The sequence below is a fragment of the Oncorhynchus keta genome, chromosome 11 (genome assembly GCF_023373465.1).
Source record: "Oncorhynchus keta strain PuntledgeMale-10-30-2019 chromosome 11, Oket_V2, whole genome shotgun sequence".
In the NCBI taxonomy this organism is placed as follows: domain Eukaryota; kingdom Metazoa; phylum Chordata; class Actinopteri; order Salmoniformes; family Salmonidae; genus Oncorhynchus; species Oncorhynchus keta.
In genome coordinates this window covers 36,916,163-36,940,130 of record NC_068431.1, presented here as the reverse complement: position 1 = coordinate 36,940,130, position 23,968 = coordinate 36,916,163, and the positions used below count along the sequence as shown (strand labels likewise).

The 23,968-nt window shown below is 42.2% G+C and overlaps 1 protein-coding gene across 1 annotated transcript; it reads right to left on the bottom strand.

The window, feature by feature from the left end:
- Positions 1-317: 317 nt before the first annotated feature.
- Positions 318-14,779, bottom strand: LOC118390163 (guanine nucleotide-binding protein G(I)/G(S)/G(T) subunit beta-2). The gene is made up of 10 exons (XM_035780432.2): positions 13,965-14,779; positions 5,499-5,602; positions 4,841-4,879; positions 4,495-4,601; positions 4,301-4,364; positions 3,724-3,886; positions 3,207-3,273; positions 2,206-2,407; positions 1,781-1,997; positions 318-1,532 (listed from the first exon to the last, which is right to left on the bottom strand). The coding sequence occupies exons 2-10, from the start codon at positions 5,553-5,555 to the stop codon at positions 1,426-1,428; spliced, it is 1,023 nt and encodes a 340-aa protein (XP_035636325.2). The 5' UTR covers positions 5,556-5,602; positions 13,965-14,779; the 3' UTR covers positions 318-1,425.
- Between the last annotated feature and the right edge of the window lie 9,189 nt (positions 14,780-23,968).

Below are 23,968 nucleotides of genomic sequence, written 5' to 3'. Positions count from 1 at the left end.
ACCAATCCAATCCCTTTAAAATCCATCTGTGGGAGTGAACGCTCCTGGAAGAAGGGTAGAGAATCGTATACAAACCATGAATACATCTGACTATTCTAAAAAAATGACCTGACACTATATTATGAATCAGTTTGTTTCGAAACTGGAACAGAAATCTGGGCGTCAGGTAGGTTTCATAAAGGTTCAAATTGGTTCATCAAAGCATTTCAAATTCACTGTTTGTTTTGTGCTAAAAATGATCCCCATATCTCCCTTAAACTAGCATGCATCATTTTAAACACGCAATGCTAAAAAAGAAAGTACACACAACTAGCCGAAACTGGCAAGAGGCTACGTGTATTTATTAATAGTATGTACAATGTATACCATCATAAAGTTGACATAATATATTGACAAAGTCAAAGTATGAATATTGCCCCTGCTTATTTGAGAGTTGTCTCTTGATAATCCATTTCTCACTCATCTTGTGAATCTCTCATTTTATTGATTTCATTTAGTTTAATTTCATTATTCTCTATTAATTATCCTTAAAGTGTATCTGAGGCACACAGGGAAAACATGAATAAAATAAGCATAAAAAAAGAAAAAAAAACATCAAAACCAAAACTATCATATTTACTTATGTGGGTGTACATATCTATAAAAACAGTAACTACATGATAGCATTTTGTTTGAGCCAGGAGAAACTTTAAGAATTGATGGTTTATCTTGATTTTCCTTTAACAGTGTCACTGGAAAGTCGGCTCTATCTCCCTGTCTGTAGTCTCTCGAGTGTTAATGGATTCACTTATTCTCTTGCTTTTCCAGCCCATCAGTCTATTCCCTCTACTGTCACTTTTGTCACCCTGTCACAGAGACACACATCTACTGTAGCACAGAAAATCCATTTTAGGGGTATTTGGGACTGAGTAAACAAATGAAAAACAGAATTGTCCAATAACTACCTCTCCCCCATTTAGCTCAAGGGATAGAGTTTCTCTCAGAAATAAACATGTACTGTATATATGTGTGTGTGTGTGTGCATGTATGTGCGTGTTTTAGTTTAGCAGATGTGAGGATTTTATTGAATTTGGTCACATCTTTTACGGTGGTTCCAATGACATATGGTACTCGAGTGTGTGCTGTGTACATATCAGTTGTGGGTAGTGTTGGCATTTGTTTGTAATTCTGGTGGACTCTTCCTGCATACAATGGGATTGGTAACATGTCAAATTGCAAGTGGCATGTGTGTCTGTGTAAACTCATACCTAATTGGCGTTATATATATATTATGTACAATGTTTCAATGTGTATGTGCACATCTTTACGTACAGTGTGAATACAGTGTGCAAACTATGTGTACCAAAATGTGAAATGTGAATACTTTGTATGATCAATAATGTGTGTGTGTGTGTGTGTGTGCACGCGCATGGCTCAGGTAACTTGTCAGTTCCAGATCTTGAGGAAGCTGTCCCAGGACCCAGTGGCCACAGCCATGCCATCATCAGTCACGCCTAGACAGCTCACACGATTGTCATGGCCAGCTAACACTCCTGACACAGGGAGGGACAAACAAATGGCATAGTTAGCCATCTTATCAATACCCCTTAACACAGGGATCCCTTAGTGGAGAGTTGAATTAAACTTTACTGAGATCAGCTTGTGAATTGAAGTATAACATTTCAATAAAATCAGAAGATATACCATTGTCTTTTCTGATATCAGTCATTGGTCTGATGAATAGTCAGAAACAACAATGGCTGCCACCTAAATGACAGCCACTCCCTAATACTCCACTGACCTGCTCGATCTCCCTTCATGGCGTCCCAGATGTTGCAGTTGAAGTCGTCGTAGCCGGCCAGTAGCAGCCGTCCGGATCTGGAGAAGGCCACGGAGGTAATGCCACAGATGATGTTGTCGTGAGAGTACAGGCTGAGTTCCTGGTCGGCGCGCAGGTCAAACAGCCTGCAGGTGGCGTCGTCGGAGCCGGTGGCAAAGGCGCTGCCGTTGGGAAAGAACTGGGGAGGGAGGAGAGAGGGAGGGACAGACATGGTAGATCAGCTAGCCATGTACCTAGCATTAGGTACATTAAACACTAGCATTAGCTAGTGCAGCTAACATGAAGGACTTTGGGTACAGTGACATGTCTATGGTATCCTGGCTTAATGCCATGACATGAACCAGAAAGCAGGTCACCAGTGGCCCCCAGCTTTTCAGCACACTCACACAGACTGCGTTGATGTCAGACTCATGGCCCGTGAACGTCTGTCGGCACATGCTGTCCCTGATGTCCCACAGCTTAATGGACGCGTCACAGGCTCCGGACACAAAGGTGCGGAAGTCTGGGGACAGAGACAGGCTCATGACGTCACCGCTGTGGCCCGAAAACACTGTGGTCTGCTGGCTGGTCTCGATGTCCCACAGCGCACTGGGGGAGAGAACAGAACAGGGACCCACTGGATTTAACAGCTGTTATTAGACCATTTTAAGTGTAAGTTTGGGTTAGCTCATAGCTAGTACCAGTATAGACCAGGGATGGGCAACTGGCCCTTTTGTAGGCCCGTGGACCAATTTTACACCAAGAAAATATATACAGTACCAGTAAAAACTTTGGACACACCTGCTCATTCAAGTGTTTATTTTTACATTGTAGAATAATAATTGAAGATGTCAAATCTATGAAATAACACATATGGAATCATGTAGTAACCAAAGAAGTGTTAAACATATCAAAATATATTTATATGATGTCTTCACTATTATTCTACAATGTAGAAAATAGTACAAATAAAGAAAAAACCCAGGAATGAGTAGATGTGTCCAAACTTTTGACTGGTACTGTATATCTTTTTTGTAACTCAGGTCGGGGTCTCAACTTACTGTTGAGAGTTAGAATAATAGAATACACAAGGTCAATTGGGACATGTGGTTGTGGCCATGCGCAATTAGCCCATGTCAGCAAAAACAAATGAGCTGGCCCGCTAGACTAATTTACCAATCTAAACTTGTAGTAAGAATGATTGAATTACCGACCGTGGTGGGACTAATTGATCAACGGTTATCATATAAAAACTGCAAACACCTTCCTCTACCCTATGGAAAAATGTGTAGGAATTGCAGGAAAAAGTAGCTTCGCTTTCACGAGGGGGACGCTAAAATGTGGGAGATATAGTATATTTATATTTGCATTCTCCATCAGCCTTGGTAACTAATCCATCAGGACTCACCAGGTAGTGTCTCCTGAGCTTGTGATGATTTGATTGTCATCGATGAAACGGCAACAGGACAGGTAACCTGTAGCACAAATAAAAACATCTATTAGAACACTGACTGCAGCATATCAATGCATGTTACTCCTACAGAGACTTAACTACAACAATACTCATGCTACAGAATGTGACTCATTTGAAGCCACAGGTGAGCTAGCACTGTAACGCAGCTAAGGGACATTCTAGCGGATGTCTCAGGTCGTTATAATTGTGTTGCTCTGTGACTAATTAGCCATGTGAATTAAAGTCATCCTTGTTTGGAACCTGGGGCTCACCGAGGGACAGGTAGGAATACACAACTGAACTGCATACACAACCATATGTAGTGCCACAGGGGAAGTTAAGAGTCAGGGAGGTTCAAATAAAATCACATAACCTATCTAAGACACTTCCATGATTTCTCAAAGGAAAATGAAAACAAAATCCCTCAAGCTTTTTGTCACATAGGTATTTGTGTGTAGTAGTGCTTCTTCACCTGTGTGTCCGGGTAATTCCCTGCTGACCCTGACGTTGCCCTCACGGGTCTTCAAGCAGTAGATGGAGCAAATGTTGTCCAGACCTCCACAGGCCACGTAGTTACCAGAGGGGGCATATGCACAGGTCATCACCCAGGAGGAGCGCAGGGGGATAGCATGCATCTGGGGGGGGATAAGAGTTGGTCACTGTGTGTCACAGAATAAAGGCATGGCCATGGAGAAGGAGAGTAGCATCTCAACTGGGGCCAGGCATGAGTCCTGCTCCAAGTCCAAATCCAGACACAGCAGAAGTAGCACAATAATAGTCCATCGTGCTTCCCCTATACTGAATTGTGGGGGTCTTTTCTGGGTGCCGTTGCATAATGTCATTTACAATGTTTGAATGTCAAAGTGACTCTGGGTGGTTATGATGTAAGCAGATTATGAGATGAGTCAAACACACATTCCTAGTAAAGGAAGGTCTTTAGTATGCTCCCATTTAACTTCCAATTCCTGAAGGCAGACAGTGAGTCAACTTAGTCAGGCCTCTCGGGGAGATTGTTGTTGTTATTATTGTTATTTGGGTGCAGCTCTCACCTTGTTAGTGGTGTAGCTGTCCCAGATGATCAGTTTTCCATCTTGAGAGGCGCTGACCAGGAGTCTGTGGAGACAAAGAGGTAGAACCATTGTATTATACCTACTCTAAACAAGCACAGCTTGTACCACCATGAGTGAGAGTGTAAAGAGAGAGGGATACGCCCCCTAAGGGGTTGGCATAACGTTACACCCACCTAGAGTCTGTGCCCCAGTGCATGGCATAGATCTTAGCCAGGTGGCCACGAAGAGTGCGCCTCGTCCGCATCTGAATCCTCCCCACTGGATCCAGACCTGCTGTTATCTGGTTGACACACAAACACACAGAAAAGTATTGTGAAGACAAGTTCATCACAGGGTTAATGTGGCAATGTAATGTACTGTAGGCTATATTGTATGTCGGTTAAGGCATTGATAAACACTTTTATTGACCGTGTTCGGGGCTTCCAGACACAAGACACATCTATACCAATCATACTGTCTTTTATGTGGCGATGTGTTTATAATCATGTTGTCTTTTATGTGGGCATGTGTGCTACTTACCTGTGTTAGGGTTGAGTCCCCACATGCTTTCCTGGCATCCTAAGAGACAGAGAAACAGAGAGTGGTTAGACAAGCATTAGCACTCTCCCTCAATCTTACCCAGGTCAACCCCACACCTCTCCATATGGTTCATTAGGCCAACTCCCTTTTCCACCATCCCCCTTCTCTCCTAAACCCAATGGTTTTACTGCTTTCATTGAGATCATAAAGCATCAGAGTAGGACTGCTGATCTAGGTTCAGGTCCTTCTGTCCATATCCTGTAATCTCATTCTTTATGATCTACAGTAAAAGGTAAAACTGATCCTAGATCAGCACTCCAAGGCTCTGGGACTTTGTAAATGTGGGCCCAGATCATTGACATTCTGGCTTCGTTTACACAGCCACACCAATTCTGATATTTTGCCCAATTATTGGCAAAAGAGCTGAACTGATTGGTCAAAAGACCAATTAGCAAAAAAAGATCACAATTGGGCTGTGTTCCGCTGCTCAGACGTTGCTGACGCATGCCTGATCTTACTTCGTCTGGATAGGTATTTTATGTGTCAGCTAACAACATCATATGTATAGTAATCTAGTGCCCGACTTCAGTGCACATTGATAAGACACGCAACCATTGGTTGATGCATGCAACGTGTGAGCAGGAGAACGCGGCCATACTCTTATCTGGTTCCTAAGTTGTTCCGCCTCCTGACGCAGCTGCTCCAGCTCGCTCATTTTGGATCCCTGGCCTCGACGATATCCTCTGTCACTCAAACAGTCACCTGGTGGGAACAAAGGATGGAAAATAGGATGAAAGGTGAAACTTAAAACATTCATGCAGATTACCAGGAGAGTGATAGAATTCAAAGTTAGGATTCCGTCGAAGAGAAGAAACGTCAAAATAGAATGATTGACAGTGCCTGCGTCAGAACAAACCAATCATCTGCTTGTAATGTAATGACATAGCATGCGTATCAGGTTGAATGATTTGATTGCAGTGTTATCATGGTGAGTAATTGACTCAAACTACATCAGAGGTCTTGTGGTCCTCTGCTGGTCTCATCCTGATCAATGGGTGTGATCTCATCATAATCATTTTGGCATATTTCACCCGGAGGCTAGTTGTTTTACACCATCACAAACATGGCTGCGGAGCGGCAGCTAGATTGAGTAAATTGGGTGTATAAATTGTAAAATAATACTTAATTCAGTATTTTAAGAGCATGGTTTACCAACATAGCACATGTAAAATATGGAAAGCTTGTAATCTGTATGTTTATGGTTGTACAGCCCTGTCTGGTTTATCAGTGGAGAATAATCTCTAATCTGGTATAATCTGAGAAAGCGCCTCATCATTTAATGGGCTCTCTGATATCCACAAACGACTTAATGCACAGAAACAAGATTAGGATTACTGCAGGCAGCATTTGTTATTTATTACAGACACATTGAACAACCATTGGTTGATGCATGCAATGTGTGTTAAAGCAGTTTTGAATCTCTATTTAGCATAGCTGTCATTCAAAGAATTTGGCAGTGGAATTTTTCCATAACTACCATGTTATTGCCTGTTTCTTACTATATTTTACATCGACGTGTTAATGATTCAACATTCCAACGATTATGGTCAATTCTGGTGGACACAAAAATGTCAATTTGTTCAATCTGCCGTATCAAAACTAATGTTTTTCTCTTTAACAGCCTCACGTACTAGTGATCTATGTTGTTCACACATTACATTTACAAAATGAAGGCATACTGTGCTCTGAAAACTCTTTTACAGCAGGATCTGGATCACCTAGTGAAATATCCTCCTGAAAATGGCTGATACTAGCATTATAACAAACTACATTTCCAAATGTTAGACAAGCGTTTCCCAAACTCGGTCCTGGGGACCCCAAGGGGTGTACGTTTTGGTTGTTGCCCAAGCACTACACAGCGCCACAGGACCGAGTTTGGGAAACACTGCACTAGACCAGCAGTTGAAGTCGGAAGTTTACATACACCTTAACCAAATAAATTTAAACTCAGTTTTTCACAATTCCTGAAATGTAATACTAGTAAACATTCCCTGTCTTAGGTCAGTTAGAATCACCACTTTATTTTAAGTATGTGAAATGTCAGAATATTTCAGCTTTTATTATTTTATTTCATCACATTCCCAGTGGGTCAGAAGTTTACATACACTCAATTAGTATTTGGTAGCATTGCCTTCAAATTGTTGAACTTGGGTCAAACGTTTCAGGTAGCCTTCCACAAGCTTCCCACAATAAGTTGGGTGAATTTTGGCCCATTCCTCCTGACAGAGCTGCTGTAACTGAGTCAGGTTTGTCGGCCTCCTTGCTCGCACATGCTTTTTCAGTTCTGCCCACAAATTTTCTATGGGATTGAGGTCAGGGATTTTTGATGGCCACTCCAATACCTTGACTTTGTTATCCTTAAGCCATTTTGCCATAACTTTAAAAATATGCTTGGGGTCATTGCCCATTTGGAAGACCCATTTGTGACCAAGCTTTAACTTCCTGACTGATGTCTTGAGATGTTGCTTCAATGTATCCACATAATCTTCCATCCTCATGGTGCCATCTATTTTGTGAAGTGCACCAGTCCCTCCTGCAGCAAAGCACCTCCACAACATGATGCTGCCACCTGTGCTTCACGGTTGGGATGGTGTTCTTCGGCTTGCAAGCCTCCCCCCTTTTCCTCCAAACATAACAATGGTCATTATGGCCAAAAAGTTCTATTTTTTTTTTCATAAGACCAGAGGACATTTCTCTAAAAAGTACAATCAGCAAGGAAGAACCAGTGGCTTCTTCCTTGCAGAGCGGCCTTTCAGGTTGTGTCAATATAGGACTTGTTTTACTGTGGATAAAGATACTTTTGTACCTGTTTCCTTCAGCATCTTCACAAGGTCCTTTGCTGTTGTTCTGGGATTGATATACTCTTTTCGCACCAAAGTACGTTCATCTCTAGGAGACAGAATGCGTCTCCTTCCTGAGCGGTCTGACGGCTGCGTGGTCCCATGGTGTTTATACTTGCATACTATTGTTTATACAGATGAACATGGTACCTTCAGGCGTTTGGAAATTGCTCCCAAGGATGAACCAGACTTGTGGAGGTCTACCATTGTTTTCTGAGGTCTTGGCTGATTTATTTTTATTTTCCCATGATGTCAAGCAAAGAGGCACTGACTTTGAAGGTAGGCCTTGAAATACATCCACAGGTACACCTCCAATTGACTCAGATTATGTCAAGTAGCCTATCAGAAGCTTCTAAAGCTATGACATAATTTTATGGAATTTTCCAAGCTGTTTAAAGGCACAGTCAACTTAGTGTATGTAAACTTCTGACCCACTGGAATTGTGATACAGTGAAAAGTGAAATAAATAAGTGAAATAATCTGTCTGTAAACAATTCTTGGAAAAATTACTTGTGTCATGCACAAAGTAGATGTCCTACCCGACTAGCCAAACTATAGTTGGTTAACAAGAGATTTGTTGAGTGGTTGAAAAACTAGTTTTAATGACTCCAACCTAAGTGTATGTCAATTCCGACTTCAACTGTATATTGTTACCATCACATTGTTACCATTACTGTCATATGTATATACTGTGTTCTAGTCAAGGCTCATCCTATATAACTACTGCTGTACACATGTTTTATATTCATATACGGTCCATACGCTCTACAGTACACACCATTATATACATATACAGTACCGGTCAAATGTTTGAGCTCTCATTCAAGGGCTTTTCTTTATATTTTCTACATTGTAGAATAATAGTGAAGACAAAAAAACAAAACAAAAACTATGAAATAACACATATAGAATCATGTAGTAACCAAAACTGTTAAACAAATCAAAATATATTTTTGATTTTAGATCCTTCAAAGTAGCCACCTTTGCACACTCTGGGCATTCTCTCAGCCAGCTTCACCTGGAATGCTTTTCCAACAGTCTTGAAGGAGTTGCCACAAATACTGAGCACTTGTTGGCTGCTTTTCCTTCACTCTGCAATCCAATTCATCCCAAACCATCTCAATTGGGTTGAGGTCGGGTGATTGTGGAGGCCAGGTCATCTGATTCACCACTCCATCACTCTCCCTCCTGGTCAAATAGCCCTTACACAGCCTGGAGGTGTGTTGCGTCATTGTCTTGTTGAAAACAAATTATAGTTCCACTAAGCGCAAACCAGATGGGCTTGCATATCTCTGTAGAATGCTGTGGTAGCCATGCTGGTTAAGTGTGCCTTGAATTCTAAATAAATCACACAGTGTCACCAGCAAAGCACCCCCACACCTCCTCCTCCATGCTTCACGGTGGGAACCACACGTGGAGATCATCCATTCACCTACTCTGCATTTCACAAAGACACAGGGGTTGGAACCAAAAATCTCACATTAGGATTCTTCAGACCAAAGGACAGATTTCCACCGGTCTAATGTCCATTACTCGTGTTTCTTGGCCCAAGCAAGTCTCTTCTTCTTCTTATCGGTATCATTTAGTAGTGGTTTCTTTGCAGCAATTTGACCATGAAGGCCTGATTCACGCCGTCTCCTTTGAATAGTTGATGTTGCGATGTGTCTGTTACTTGAAATCTGAAGCATTTATTTGGGCTGCAATTTCAGATGTGCAGTTAACTCTAATGAACTTTTTCCTCTGCAGCAGAGTCCGAATCAGGGTCTTCCTTTCCTGTGGCGGTCCTCATGAGAGCCAGTTTCATCGGGGCAGCAGGGTAGCCTAGTGGTTAGAGCGTTGGACTAGTAAAGGTTGCAAGTTCGAATCCCCGACCTGACAAGGTACAAATCTGTCCTCCTGCCCCTGAACAGGCAGTTAATCCACTGTTCCTAGGCCGTCATTGAAAATAAGAATTTGTTCTTAACTAACTTGCCTAGTTAAATAAAGGTTACATTTAAATTAAAAAAATTGCGCTTGATGTTTTTTGCGACTGCAATCCAAAGTTCTTGACATTTTCCGGAATGACTGACCTTCATGTCTTCAAGTAATGGACTGTCGTTTCTCATCGCTTATTTGAGCTGTTCTTGCCATCATATGGACTTGGTCTTTTACCAAATAGGGCCATCTTCTGTATACCAACCCTACCTTGTCACAACAAAACTGATTGGCTCAAATGCATTAAGAGGGAAATAAATTCCACAAAGTAACTTTTAAAAAGGCACACCTGTTAATTGAAATGCATTCCAGGTGACTACCTCATGAAGCTGGTTGAGAGAATGCCAAGCGTGTACAAAGCTGTCATCATGGCATATAGAATCTCAAATATAAAATATATTTTGATTTGTTTTACACTTTTGGTTACTACATGATTCCATGTATGTTATTTCATAGTTTTGATGTCTTCACCATTATTATACAATGTAGAAAATTGTAGAAAATAAAGAAAAACTAGCTGTCCAGAATTTAGACTGGTACTGTATATATACACTATATATACAAAAGTATGTGTTGTATGTGTTGACCCCGTTCAAAATTAGCCACACCCGTTACTGACAGGTGTATACAATCAAGCATACAGCCATGCAATCTCCATAGACAAACATTGTCAGTAGAATGGCCTTACTGAAGAGCTCAGTGACTTACTGAAGAGCTCAACGTGGCACCATCATAGCATGCCACCTTTCCAACAAATCAGTTCTGCACATTTCTACCCTGCTGGAGCTGCCCCGGTCAACTGCAAGTGCTGTTATTCTGAGGTGGAAATTTCTAGGAGCAACAATGGCTCAGCCGCAAAGTGGTAGGCCACACAAGCTCACAGTACAGGACCGTCAAGTGCTGAAGCGTGTAAAAATTGTCTGTCCTCGTTTGCAACACTCACTACCGAGTTCCAAACTGCCTCTGGAAGCAACATCAGCACAAGAGCTGTTAGCAGGGAGCTTCATGAAATGGGTTTCCATGGCCGAGAAGCCGCACACAAGCCTAAGATCACCATGCGCAATGTCAAGCATTGGCTGGAGCGGTGTAAAGCTCGCCGCCATTGAACTCTGGAGCAGTGGAAATGCGTTCTCTGGAGTGATGAATCACGCTTCACCATCTGAATGCATAGTGACAGCTGTAAAGTTTGGTGGAGGAGAAAATGGAAAGGATGTATTCAACTGAAATGTGTTTTCCGCATTTGACCCAACCCTTCTGAATCTGAGAGGTGCTTAAATCGTCATCCATGTCTTCGGCGCCCGGGGATAATGGTCTGGGGCTGTTATTATGTTTTGGGCTAGGCACCTTAGTTCCAGTGAAGGGAAATGTTAACACTACAGCATACAACGTCATTCTAGGCCATTCTGTGCATCCAAATTTGTGGCAACAGTTTGGGAAAAGCCCTTTCATGTTTCAGCATGACAATGCCCCTGTGCACAAAGCGGAGTCCATACAGAAATGGTTTGTTGAGATCAGTGTGAAAGAACTTGACTGGGCTGCACAGAACACTGACCTCAACCCCATCGAACGTCTTTGGGATGAATTGGAACACTGACTGTGAGCCAGGCCTAATCGCCCAACATCAATGGAATTAGAAATTGGACCCAGGGGTAATAAGTAATCCTCCCATCTACATCCAACCCCACAAGAGAAAGAAAGAGAGAGAGAGGTTTCACATTCAAATTCTATCCCAAATTGGGCACAAGTATTTACATGAGTTGGTGGGCCTATTCAAATCCGTTAGACACCGATGAAATACCTCTAACCATTCTACTCTGTTTTGCACATTAGATTTGCATCACTGTCAATACTATACCTCTGTTGGTGGCAGTGCACCGGTACTTGGAAAACACAGATATTAAAAAAGAACATGCATTCACAGACAGGTAGACTGCCTGTATCAGGTAGTATCACAGGTAGACTGTAGACTGCATGTATCAGGTAGTATCACAGGTAGACTGTAGACTGCATGTATCAGGTAGTGTTCACAGGTAGACTGCATGTATCAGGTAGTATCACAGGTAGACTGTAGACTGCATGTATCAGGTAGTATCCCAGGTAGACTGTAGACTGCATGTATCAGGTAGTGTTCACAGGTAGACTGCATGTATCAGGTAGTATCACAGGTAGACTGTAGACTGCATGTATCAGGTAGTATCACAGGTAGACTGTATGTATCAGGTAGTGTTCATAGGTAGACTGCATGTATCAGGTAGTATCACAGGTAGACTGTAGACTGCATGTATCAGGTAGTATCACAGGTAGACTGTCGACTGCATGTATCAGGTAGTGGTCATAGGTAGACTGCATGTATCAGGTAGTGTTCACAGGTCGACTGTAGACTGCATGTATCAGGTAGTGTTCACAGGTAGACTGTAAACTGCATGTATCAGGTAGTGTTCACATTTTTCATATATTCCTCTAATCCCAGTGCCTCATATTTAGTTAGCATCACCTAACACTCACATCACATGTTCCATGTTATTAAAGGCTTCCAACTTCACATGCACAAACAACCAGAAACATCCACACCATCGCCATCTACTAGGCTAGGGAGACGAGCAATTAGCTGGGTCATTGTTCCCTGGGGGAACCTCCAACCAGATGGATCACACAGCACTAATGGAAGGCGACAGGAGGAAATGAGTGGGTCACAGTCTCCTGGCACAGCTGCTCATTTAGCCAATAAAGCACTAAGGGGGGTGGTGGTGGTGCATCATCACCAGACACCAGGGTGGGAGAGGAGAGGAGTGGGCATCATAAAATGTGATGAGACGCAATCGCCCATTGACATCATCAAATGCCCCATTTTTGGTTTCCTCCTTTCCACATGCTTTCTTAGACTTTGTTATCACAATGCAATTCACCTCACCAGGTAGTAATCAAACCAATCCCATGTTGTCTGGACACAAATTCCTGTTCCTAACCCTTCCCCAAGAACATCACTGTATGAAATGACTTCTGGTAGAATTGAAGTGTTGAACATCAAGGTTGTTCTTGATGCTGTGGACTAAAGGCATCATTTACATAAATTAGTGTTGTAAGCCTATTGCAGATGTACAACAATTGTAAAATACACAGCAGACAAGACCTTAAAGTGCCCCATCTAGGCCAGGATGTGTTCCACACAGTGAATTCTCTGGGAATGCAATGCTATATTTTAACGCTCACTTTAATCTGTATATGTAATAATTGTTCAAATGGTGCTGCTGTAGCCAATCTTATTCCAATCCACATGTGCACAGGGCCCTGGACGCCCATCACAAAGAGACAGATTGTTACAGAAGGCCAGATGATGGAACACTGCTGAATAGGGATGATGATTTATTGTACCGAACAACCCACGTGTCCAGTGCTTAGAATATGTGGGCTAAAATGTAACCATAATAGCTATTTAAGCCTTTTCTCTAAGACCAGAGATAACCAATGATAATTGACCTAAACTAGGGGTCAAAGACATGCTTCTGCTTTGGAAGAATTATGCAAAATGACAATGTGGCCACACCCCTTGTGTTCATGCACAGTAAATGATAGGCCTACTGGTCTATTGGGTTGATATTTCACAGAGAACCAAGACTGGTAAACTCATATTAAGCACATTATATTAGCGTCATTGGATTGACGTTCGGTATAATTTTCTAGAAATCTAAACAAATTCCTTGCATTGAATGTGAAATCCATTTTAAGGTCAGATAGCAGCACAGACACTGTTATACAGCCTTCCCTGATCAACAAATAGGTTGCCTACATCGGCCTTGCGGCGCAACTCAGTCGGCTACTCCCTCACTGCAAGCAACAGTAGCCTAGGCTACCTACAAATGTATAGAGCTACTTGACATAGGTAGCAGTAACTTGATGAATGTAAGGCCCTAATTCGATTATTATAGCAGTGAGCCATGGGCATTCACGGTTAATGGCACTGACACCCTTGCAACCCTGGCATTTTTCGAAGCCGCTAAATATGCAAACGCTTAAGGGGTTTTCTATTAATATAGGTTATCGTAATAATGTACAGCAAGTTATGCTATACGCGTATATAAAACAATTTGTACAGTGGGGATGTTTGTCCATATGTATATATTTACCAAAAAATACAGATGAAAAACTATTTCATCGAAATGATGAGCATAGTCATGAATAGGCCCATCATCATCCAGCCATCTTACATCCAAGACAATTCTGACAGCATTTTATAATGGATGGCTGGCTACCTGTTAGTTAATGCTTCCGATGAGGTTGCTGGTCTTTCTCGAAAAAAATATCTGGATGCAATGTTTCAAAAAGGCTGGGGGTGTTTATTGGCCCCTTTTTTCTTTAGAAAACAAAATAGGGACAAAAATATGTAGATATTTTCAATATCCTCTCTTCTCCTTGTCTTCTAGATTCTTGCTCAGAGTATCTCCAATGTAGGCTGTACAAATAAAATAAATATTAAAGATCGAAGTACAGAGACACCATATCTCCGTTTGATTGGACCTCTTGAAAAGATGAGATCTGCTGTTGTGTTCCCGTTTCCTCTTCAGAATGGTTTGCTTTTCTACGCCCGAGACCTTCATAAACTCGAAAACATCTTTGTTGGAGCGAGTTGAACACAATTGCAGTCTGTCCACGCATCAAAGAAAATGCACTGAACCTTATGAAATTAATAAATGGGTTTTCTATGCTCCGCTTTTCTCTTGATTGTATTTTTCTTGATCCTCGCTTCCTTCCTCCCTTGCTAGTTCGCGGATCTCTTCCTCCTCCCTCTCTCCTCTCACTCCCTCGCTTCGTAATGACCGCCGCCTCCTCGTCAAAAATGAATTATTAAATAAATTGCAAAACAGAGGCTTAAACTCTTGAGAGAAAAATATAAATACAATTTTAAAAAGGCTATCTTGCCGGAGGTACAGGAAACCCACCCATCGGTACACAAATAAATAAATAAAATAATAGCATGCAATAATGTATATTCACATGAGGTGTTATTTTATTTGTATCTCTAAATTGCAGAATTCTAATACATCTAACACAATAACGTAGTTTCAGATTAAATCTGAGTTTGCTAACGTTAGATCTCATAAACACGATTCAACCACACCCATTTCGGGCTGTACCATTTTAGAACCCCCCTCTGGTGTCTACTGGATACGGGTGGGATGACTGTCAGAAGGTCCTCGGCCTACTGCAGATTTAGATCATCACAGGGTCGCATTTGTCTCCTCTATGATAACCCTTTCGCGTCTTAGATATTGACTAATCAGACTATCTCTCACTGCAGTGTGCGATTATAGCGTTAACTACTTCCACTAGCCTATAGGAAAATGGCTGCCCACCCACCAATAACCAAATAACTGTTGAAGTTGCTCCAATGGGCCTCAACTCATCACTCAGCATAGCCGATTTCTTACTTCTTCCCCTTCACTTTTTGATTAAACTACTTGTGTAATTAATACGTCAGAGTAGCTTAATTACTCTGGAGATGTAACTAAGGGTTCCTTTAATTATTTTTTAAATAATTAACAGATGTGTGTGTGTGAGAGAGAGAAAGTGCAAGGCCATAGGCCGGTGAGAGCTGCTGGGGTTTTATCAAGCCATGGTTTTATATTCATGATAGGGAGTAATCTGCTAATTTCGAAATCCTCTGTCTGTCACATTTTTTATATATTTTTTGCTTTATTTACTGTCATTGACTGTGTGAACATTACAGTGTAATAGAGAGGTCAGAGGCCTGTGCGTACACGCACACACCACACAAACACACACAATACAGAATACACACGTCATTTGCATAATAATTATATTCTTATGGGCTATATAATGCATTTTTAAACTGTCATTGAACTGTATACACTTTAGAGTATGATAGAGAGACAGAGAGGTGTGCACATGCACACACACACAGAGACACAAGCACGCACGCACACAAACAAACACAATATGCATAATCATTATATCCTTATATTGTAATGCATTTGTAAGACAGGAGTAAACTAGAAACAAGCAGCTGGTTCTAAATGGCCATATAGGCCTGATAAATATATTCTATGGTTTAACTGGAGTAGAGCATTGTTCAAAATTGGACCAAACAAACCAATCATTCTTATTTATAATAATGACCCCAGGGTAGGGGGAAACCTAGGCCTTCGATCAGTCAAAATTGCTGTTTCTTCAAAGAAAGACAAAAAAAAAGATTGGACTTTCTGAGAGAATGCATTTTAATCAACAAAAAAAGCTCTTAATTTCTATATAAGTATGCTTACTCCCAGCTAAAACAATATTTTTTTTTGGGGGGGGGGGCTTACCCCAGAAACCCAGTGACTGGTTTTGGTTGAATTGGTGTCGAGACCTGCCATAGTCTGTGGATAGGTGAATGATCAACACACATCTAAAGGGAATGCATGGTTTGCTTTCTTTGACACTTTGTGTGTCAGTGCATTCCAAAAAGTAATTGGAAAAGCTGAAGGTGTGCTTTGAAGTTCAACATAATACAGTAGACTACCTTCTTTGGGTCTGGTTGCAGTGCACTCTGTTTCAGACAAAGGGGTTATAAGGCTTGGACATGCAAGTTAGTGAAACAGCAAGGCAGCAATATTAGAGGCAGGGACAAGCATCATCCCCCTACACAAAGTAAGGCAATGGTACATCCCACCTGCCCTGTCCCTCTGCAGGCCCCATAAGGGACTGTAGTAAATGAGGATAGGTTGCCTAGCAACAGCAAGGGTTTGAGCAAAGAGAAGGACACAAGGAGCCATACATCCACAGATTGAAAAGACGCATGCATGTACATATTATACGTGCCACTAAAAATGTCTTACTTGAACTACTCATAAGCATACATCTTCAGATTTTTTAGTTCCAATAGGGGTTCCCCTTAATCAGAGCAAAGTCCACACATAGCCCTTTTCTGCAGTCAAATGACCTTTAGTGGCCTCATGGGTGGAATGTCATTCATATTTTTCATAATTTCATAAGGAATAAACATGTATTTATTTTTAATGCTGGAAATCCAGTGTTTCTATGTCAAACAGTTTTGTTACATTTCAGTCTCTTGTGATGTATATACAGTGTAATATTGGCATGCAAACTCAAAATTAAATATATTTCAACTCTGCAGTGCATTCGGAAAGTATTCAGACCCCTTGACCTTTTCCACATTTTGTTACGTTACAGCCTTACTCTAAAATGGATTAAATATTTTTTCCCCTCATCAATCTACACCCCTCTGCCCCATAATGACAAAGCAAAAACAGGTTTTTATTAAAAAGCAAAAACAATTACATAAATGTTTAATTACATAAGTATTCGAACCCTTTGCTATGAGACTCAAAATTCATCTCAGGTGCATCCTGTTTCCATTGATCATCCTTGAGATGTTTCTACAACTTGATTGGAGTCCATCTGTGGTAAATTAAATTGATTGAACATGATTTGGAAAGGCACACCCCTATCCCACAGGTAGGTCCCACAGTTGACAGTGCATGTCAGAGCAAAAAACAAACTATGAGGTCAAAGATATTGTCCGTAGAGCCCTGAGACAGGATTGTGTCGAGGCACAGATCTGGGGAACGGTACCAAAACATTTCTGCAGCATTGAAGGTCCCCAAGAACACAGTGGTCTCCCTCATTCTTAAATGGAAGAAGTTTGGAACCACCAGGACTCTTCCGAGTGCTGGCAGCCTGGCCAAACTGAGCAATCAGGGAAGAAGGGCCTTGGTCAAGAAGGTGACCAAGAACCTGATGGTCACTCTGACAGAGCTCCAGAGTTTCTCTGTGGAGATGGGAGAACCTTTCAGAAGGACAACCATCTCTGCAGCACTCCACCAATCAGGCCGTTATGGTAGAGTGGCCAAACGGAAGCCACTCCTCAGTAAAAGGCACACGACAATCCTCTTGGAGTTTGCCAAAAGGCACCTAAAGGGCTCTCAGACATTGAGAAACAAAATTCTCTGGTCTGAAGAAACCAACATTTAACTCTTTGGCCTGAATGACAAGCGTCATGTTCGGAGGAAACCTGACGGTGAAGCATGGTGGTTGCAGCATCATGCTGTAGGGATGTTTTTCAGTGGCAGGAACTGGAAGACTAGTAAGGCTGGAGGGAAAAATGAATGGAGCAAAGTACAGAGAGAAAATGAAAACCTTCTCCAGAGAGCTCAAGACCTCAGACTGGGGTGAAGGTTCACCTTCCAACAGGACAACAACCCTAAGCACACAGCCATAACAACGCAGGAGTGGCTTTGGGACAAGTCTCTAAATGTCTTTGAGTGGCCCAGCCAGAGCCCGGAGAGACCTGAAATAATCTCTGGAGAGACCTGAAAATAGCTGTGCAGCGAGGCTCCCCATCCATCCTGACAGAGTTTAAGAGAATCTCCAGAGAAGAATGGGAGAAACTCCCCAAATGCAGGTGTGCCAAGCTTGTAGCATCATACCCTGGAAGACTCGAGGCTGTAATTGGTGCCAAATGTGATTTAACAAAGTACTGAGTAAAGGGTCTGAATATTTATGTAAATGTGACATTTCCGTTTTTTATGATTAATAGATTTGCAAAACTTTTGAAAAACCTGTTTTTGCGTTGTCATTATGGGGTATTGTGTGTAGATTGGTGAGAAAGAAAAACCATTTTAATCCGTTTTAGAATAAGGCTGTAATGTAACAAAATGGTGCAAACGTCAAGGGGTCTGAATACTTTTCGAATGCTCTGTATATGGTACAGGTGTCATCTTTTATTTTAAGCCCATAACCACATGTGTGAGGTGTACACTTTTGTTTCAAAGTAGATTTGTTTGAGGCTACCAGGAAACACTCTGTGTGAGCCTGATTTAGCCCACAACATATGCTTTACGTAAAAAGGCATGGTTAGCTGGAGTAAATTCCAAAACTGGGTGACCACTCTTATCTTTGGACCATAAAGCTTTTCCTGATTAAACCTTTAGATAAACACAACTGTGCATTTTGCGCTCCATTTTTTGCATGCAAGAAATGTCCGAAGTCCAAGAGGCTGATTTGATGTTCAATTCTTTGCTTTAACAGTGGGTGGCAGTGGAACATTTAACAAAACATAGAGACCACAATTGTCCTAAAATATAATGTGTTCCCATTTTAAGAGAATGTCACCTACTAGTCCTTGGAGCCGTTGTTGGGTCACATCAATATGAAGCTTTGTTCCCAAGGACACTGAATGCAAGGTTATGATAGGAATGGCCGTGCCATGTATTTAGAGAGTTGGGCCAACTTTTAGAATTTAGAATATTGTTCTAGTTCTAGACATTCAGTTAAATATCATTGATTAAATATTCCTCATGTGATTTAAATGGGGAGCTAACATGGCTGCCATACAGTGTTGAAGTGTAATGTGTTGGATTCTGGCTAAACTTTGAACATTGATATATTAAAGACATGAAAGATCAGACGCATAGTATATAAAGGATAGATCTGTAGAAAGGTCAGGTCAGATCTCCTGAAGGGAGAAATAATGGTTATATTATCATGTTACCCTCTTCCTGTGGAACCATAAGATGTAAGGATTGGAGAGAAGGAGGAGTGTCTAAAGTGGAGTATATATACTTGTGATGATGGGAACATGTCTTTGTCTGAATTACAGCTGTAACGACCCTTTGGGAAGAATTAAACTTGGTTAAGCTTCTCTAATGTCCGTGAGTTATTTACTCTGAAAAATAAGAACCTAACACATGTAAATGTATCATAAAGCAGAAACTGCATTGGCCCAGCTTTCTAAATATATGGCTCTGGGAATGGCTAATTCCAAAACAAATGAATAGAGTCATTATGTCGGCACCAACGATGTTAGGATGAAACAGTCAGAGATCACCAAGCGCAACATAGCTTCTGCGTGCATATCAGCTAGAAAGATGTGTCGGCATCGAGTAATTGTCTCTGGCCCCCTCCCAGTTAGGGGGAGTGATGAGCTCTACAGCAGAGTCTCACAACTCAATCGCTGGTTGAAAATTGTTTTCTGCCCCTCCCAAAAGATAGAATTTGTAGATAATTGGCCCTCTTTCTGGGACTCACCCACAAACAGGACCAAGCCTGGCCTGCTGAGGAGTGACGGACTCCATCCTAGCTGGAGGGGTGCTCTCATCTTATCTACCAACATAGACAGGGCTCTAACTCCTCTAGCTCCACAATGAAATAGGGTGCAGGCCAGGCAGCAGGCTGTTAGCCAGCCTGCCAGCATAGTGGAGTCTGCCACTAGCACAGTCAGTGTAGTCAGCTCAGCTATCACCATTGAGACCGTGTCTGTGCCTCGAACTAGGTTGGGCAAAACTAAACATGGCGGTGTTCGCCTTAGCAATCTCACTAGGATAAAGACCACCTCCATTCCAGTCATTACTGAAAGAGATTATGATACCTCACATCTCAAAATAGGGCTACTTAATGTTAGATCCCTTACTTCAAAGGCAATTATAGTCAATGAACTAATCACTGATCATAATCTTGATGTGATTGGCCTGACAGAAACATGGCTTAAGCCTGATGAATTTACTGTTTTAAATGAGGCCTCACCTCCTGGCTACACTAGTGACCATATCCCTCGTGCATCCCGCAAAGGCGGAGGTGTTGCTAACATTTACGATAGCAAATTTCAATTTACAAAAAAAAATGACGTTTTCGTCTTTTGAGCTTCTAGTCATGAAATCTATGCAGCCTACTCAATCACTTTTAGCTACTGTTTACAGGCCTCCTGGGCCATATACAGTGTTTCTCACTGAGTTCCCTGAATTCCTATCGGACCTTGTAGTCATAGCAGATAATATTCTAATCTTTGGTGACTTTAATATTCACATGGAAAAGTCCACAGACACACTCCAAAAGGCTTTCGGAGCCATCATCGACTCAGTGGGTTTTGTCCAACATGTCTCTGGACCCACTCACTGTCACAGTCATACGCTGGACCTAGTTTTGTCCCATGGAATAAATGTTGTGGATCTTAATGTTTTTCCTCATAATCCTGGACTATCGGACCACCATTTTATTACGTTTGCAATTGCAACAAATAGTCTGCTCAGACCCCAACCAAGGACCATCAAAAGTTGTGCTATAAATTCACAGACAACACAAAGATTCCTTGATGCCCTTCCAGACTCCCTCTGCCTACCCAAGGACGCCAGAGGACAAAAATCAGTTAACCACCTAACTGAGGATCTCAATTTAATCTTGCGCAATACCCTAGATGCAGTTGCACCCCTAAAAACTAAAAACATTTCTCATAAGAAACTAGCTCCCTGGTACACAGAAAATACCCGAGCTCTGAAGCAAGCTTCCAGAAAATTGGAACGGAAATGGCGCCACACCAAACTGGAAGTCTTCCGACTAGCTTGGAAAGATGGTACCGTGCAGTACCGAAGAGCCCTTACTGCTGCTCGATCATCCTATTTTTCAAACTTAATTGAGGAAGATAAGAACAATCCGAAATTCCTTTTTGATACTGTCGCAAAGCTAACTAAAAAGCAGCATTCCCCAAGAGAGGATGACTTTCACTTTAGCAGTGATAAATTCATGAACTTCTTTGAGGAAAAGATTATGATTATTAGAAAGCAAATTACGGACTCCTCTTTAAACCTGCATATTCCTCCAAACCTCAGTTGTCCTGAGTCTGCACAACTCTGCCAGGACCTAGGATCAAGAGAGACGCTCAAGTGTTTTAGTACTTTATCTCTTGACACAATGATGAAAATAATCATGGCCTCTAAACCTTCAAGCTGCATACTGGACCCTATTCCAACTAAACTACTGAAAGAGCTGCTTCCTGTGCTTGGCCCTCCTATGTTGAACATAATAAATGGCTCTCTATCCACTGGATGTGTACCAAACTCACTAAAAGTGGCAGTAATAAAGCCTCTCTTGAAAAAGCCAAACCTTGACCCAGAAAATATAAAAAACTATCGGCCTATATCGAATCTTCCATTCCTCTCAAAAATTTTAGAGAAGGCTATTGCGCAGCAACTCACTGCTTTCCTGAAGACAAACAATGTATACGAAATGCTTCAGTCTGGTTTTAGACCCCATCATAGCACTGAGACGGCACTTGTGAAGGTGGTAAATTACATTTTAATGGCATCTGTCCTCGTGCTCCTAGACCTTAGTGCTGCTTTTGATACCATCGATCACCACATTCTTTTGGAGAGATTGGAAACCCAAATTGGTCTACACGGACATGTTCTGGCCTAGTTCAGATCTTATCTGTCGGAAAGATATCAGTTTGTCTCTGTGAATGGTTTGTCCTCTGACAAATCAACTGTAAATTTCGGTGTTCCTCAAGGTTCCGTTTTAGGACCACTATTGTTTTCACTATACATTTTACCTCTTGGGGATGTTATTCGAAAACATAATGTTAACTTTCACTGCTATGCGGATGACACACAGCTGTACATTTCAATGAAACATGGTGAAGCCCCAAAATTGCCCTCGCTAGAAGCATGTGTTTCAGACATAAGGAAGTGGATGGCTGCAAACGTTCTACTATTAAACTCGGACAAAACAGGGATGCTTGTTCTAGGTCCCAAGAAACAAAGAGATCTTCTGTTGAATCTGAGAATTAATCTTAATGGTTGTACAGTCGTCTCAAATAAAACTGTGAAGGACCTCGGCGTTACTCTGGACCCTGATCTCTCTTTTGAAGAACATATCAAGACCATTTCAAAAACAGCTTTTTTCCCATCTACGTAATATTGCAAAAATCAGAAACTTTCTGTCCAAAAATGATGCAGAAAAATTAATCCATGCTTTTGTCACTTCTAGGTTAGACTACTGCAATGCTCTACTTTCCGGCTACCCGGATAAAGCACTAAATAAACTTCAGTTAGTGCTAAATACGGCTGCTAGAATCCTGACTAGAACCAAAAAATTTGATCATATTACTCCAGTGCTAGCCTCTCTACACTGGCTTCCTGTCAAAGCAAGGGCTGATTTTAAGGTTTTACTGCTAACCTACAAAGCATTACATGGGCTTGCTCCTACCTATCTCTCTGATTTGGTCCAGCCGTACATACCTACACGTACGCTACGGTCACAAGACGCAGGCCTCCTAATTGTCCCTAGAATTTCTAAGCAAACAGCTGGAGGCAGGGCTTTCTCCTATAAAGCTCCATTTTTATGGAACGGTCTGCCTACCCATGTCAGAGAAGCAAACTCGGTCTCAACCTTTAAGTCTTTACTGAAGACTCATCTCTTCAGTGGGTCATATGATTGAGTGTAGTCTGGCCCAGGAGTGGGAAGGTGAACGGAAAGGCTCTGGAGCAACGAACCGCCCTTGCTGTCTCTGCCTGGCCGGTTCCCCTCTTCCACTGGGATTCTCTGCCTCTAACCCTATTACAGGGGCTGAGTCACTGGCTTACTGGGGCTCTCTCATGCCGTCCCTGCAGGGGGTGCGTCACCTGAGTGGGTTGATTCACTGTTGTGGTCATCCTGTCTGGGTAGCGCCCCCCCCACTTGGGCTGTGCCATGGCGGAGATCTTTGTGGGCTATACTTGGCCTTGTCTCAGGATGGTAAGTTGGTGGTTGAAGATATCCCTCTAGTGGTGTGGGGGCTGTGCTTTGGCAAAGTGGGTGGGGTTATATCCTTCCTGTTTGGCCCTGTCCGGGGGTGTCCTCGGATGGGGCCACAGTGTCTCCTGTCCCCTCCTGTCTCAGCCTCCAGTATTTATGCTGCAGTAGTTTGTGTCGGGGGGCTAGGGTCAGTTTGTTATATCTGGAGTACTTCTCCTGTCCTATTCGGTGTCCTGCGTGAATCTAAGTGTGCGTTCTCTAATTCTCTCCTTCTTTCTTTCTCTCTCTCGGAGGACCTGAGCCCTAGGACCATGCCCCAGGACTACCTGACATGATGACTCCTTGCTGTCCCCAGTCCACCTGGCCATGCTGCTGCTCCAGTTTCAACTGACCTGAGCCCTAGGACCATGCCCCAGGACTACCTGACATGATGACTCCTTGCTGTCCCCAGTCCACCTGGCCATGCTGCTGCTCCAGTTTCAACTGTTCTGCCTTACTATTATTCGACCATGCTGGTCATTTATGAACATTTGAACATCTTGGCCATGTTATGTTATAATCTCCACCCGGCACAGCCAGAAGAGGACGGGCCACCCCACATATGCTCTCTCTAATTCTCTCTTTCTTTCTCTCTCTCGGAGGACCTGAGCCCTAGGACCGTGCCCCAGGACTAGCTGACATGATGACTCCTTGCTGTCCCCGGTCCACCTGACTGTGCTGCTGCTCCAGTTTC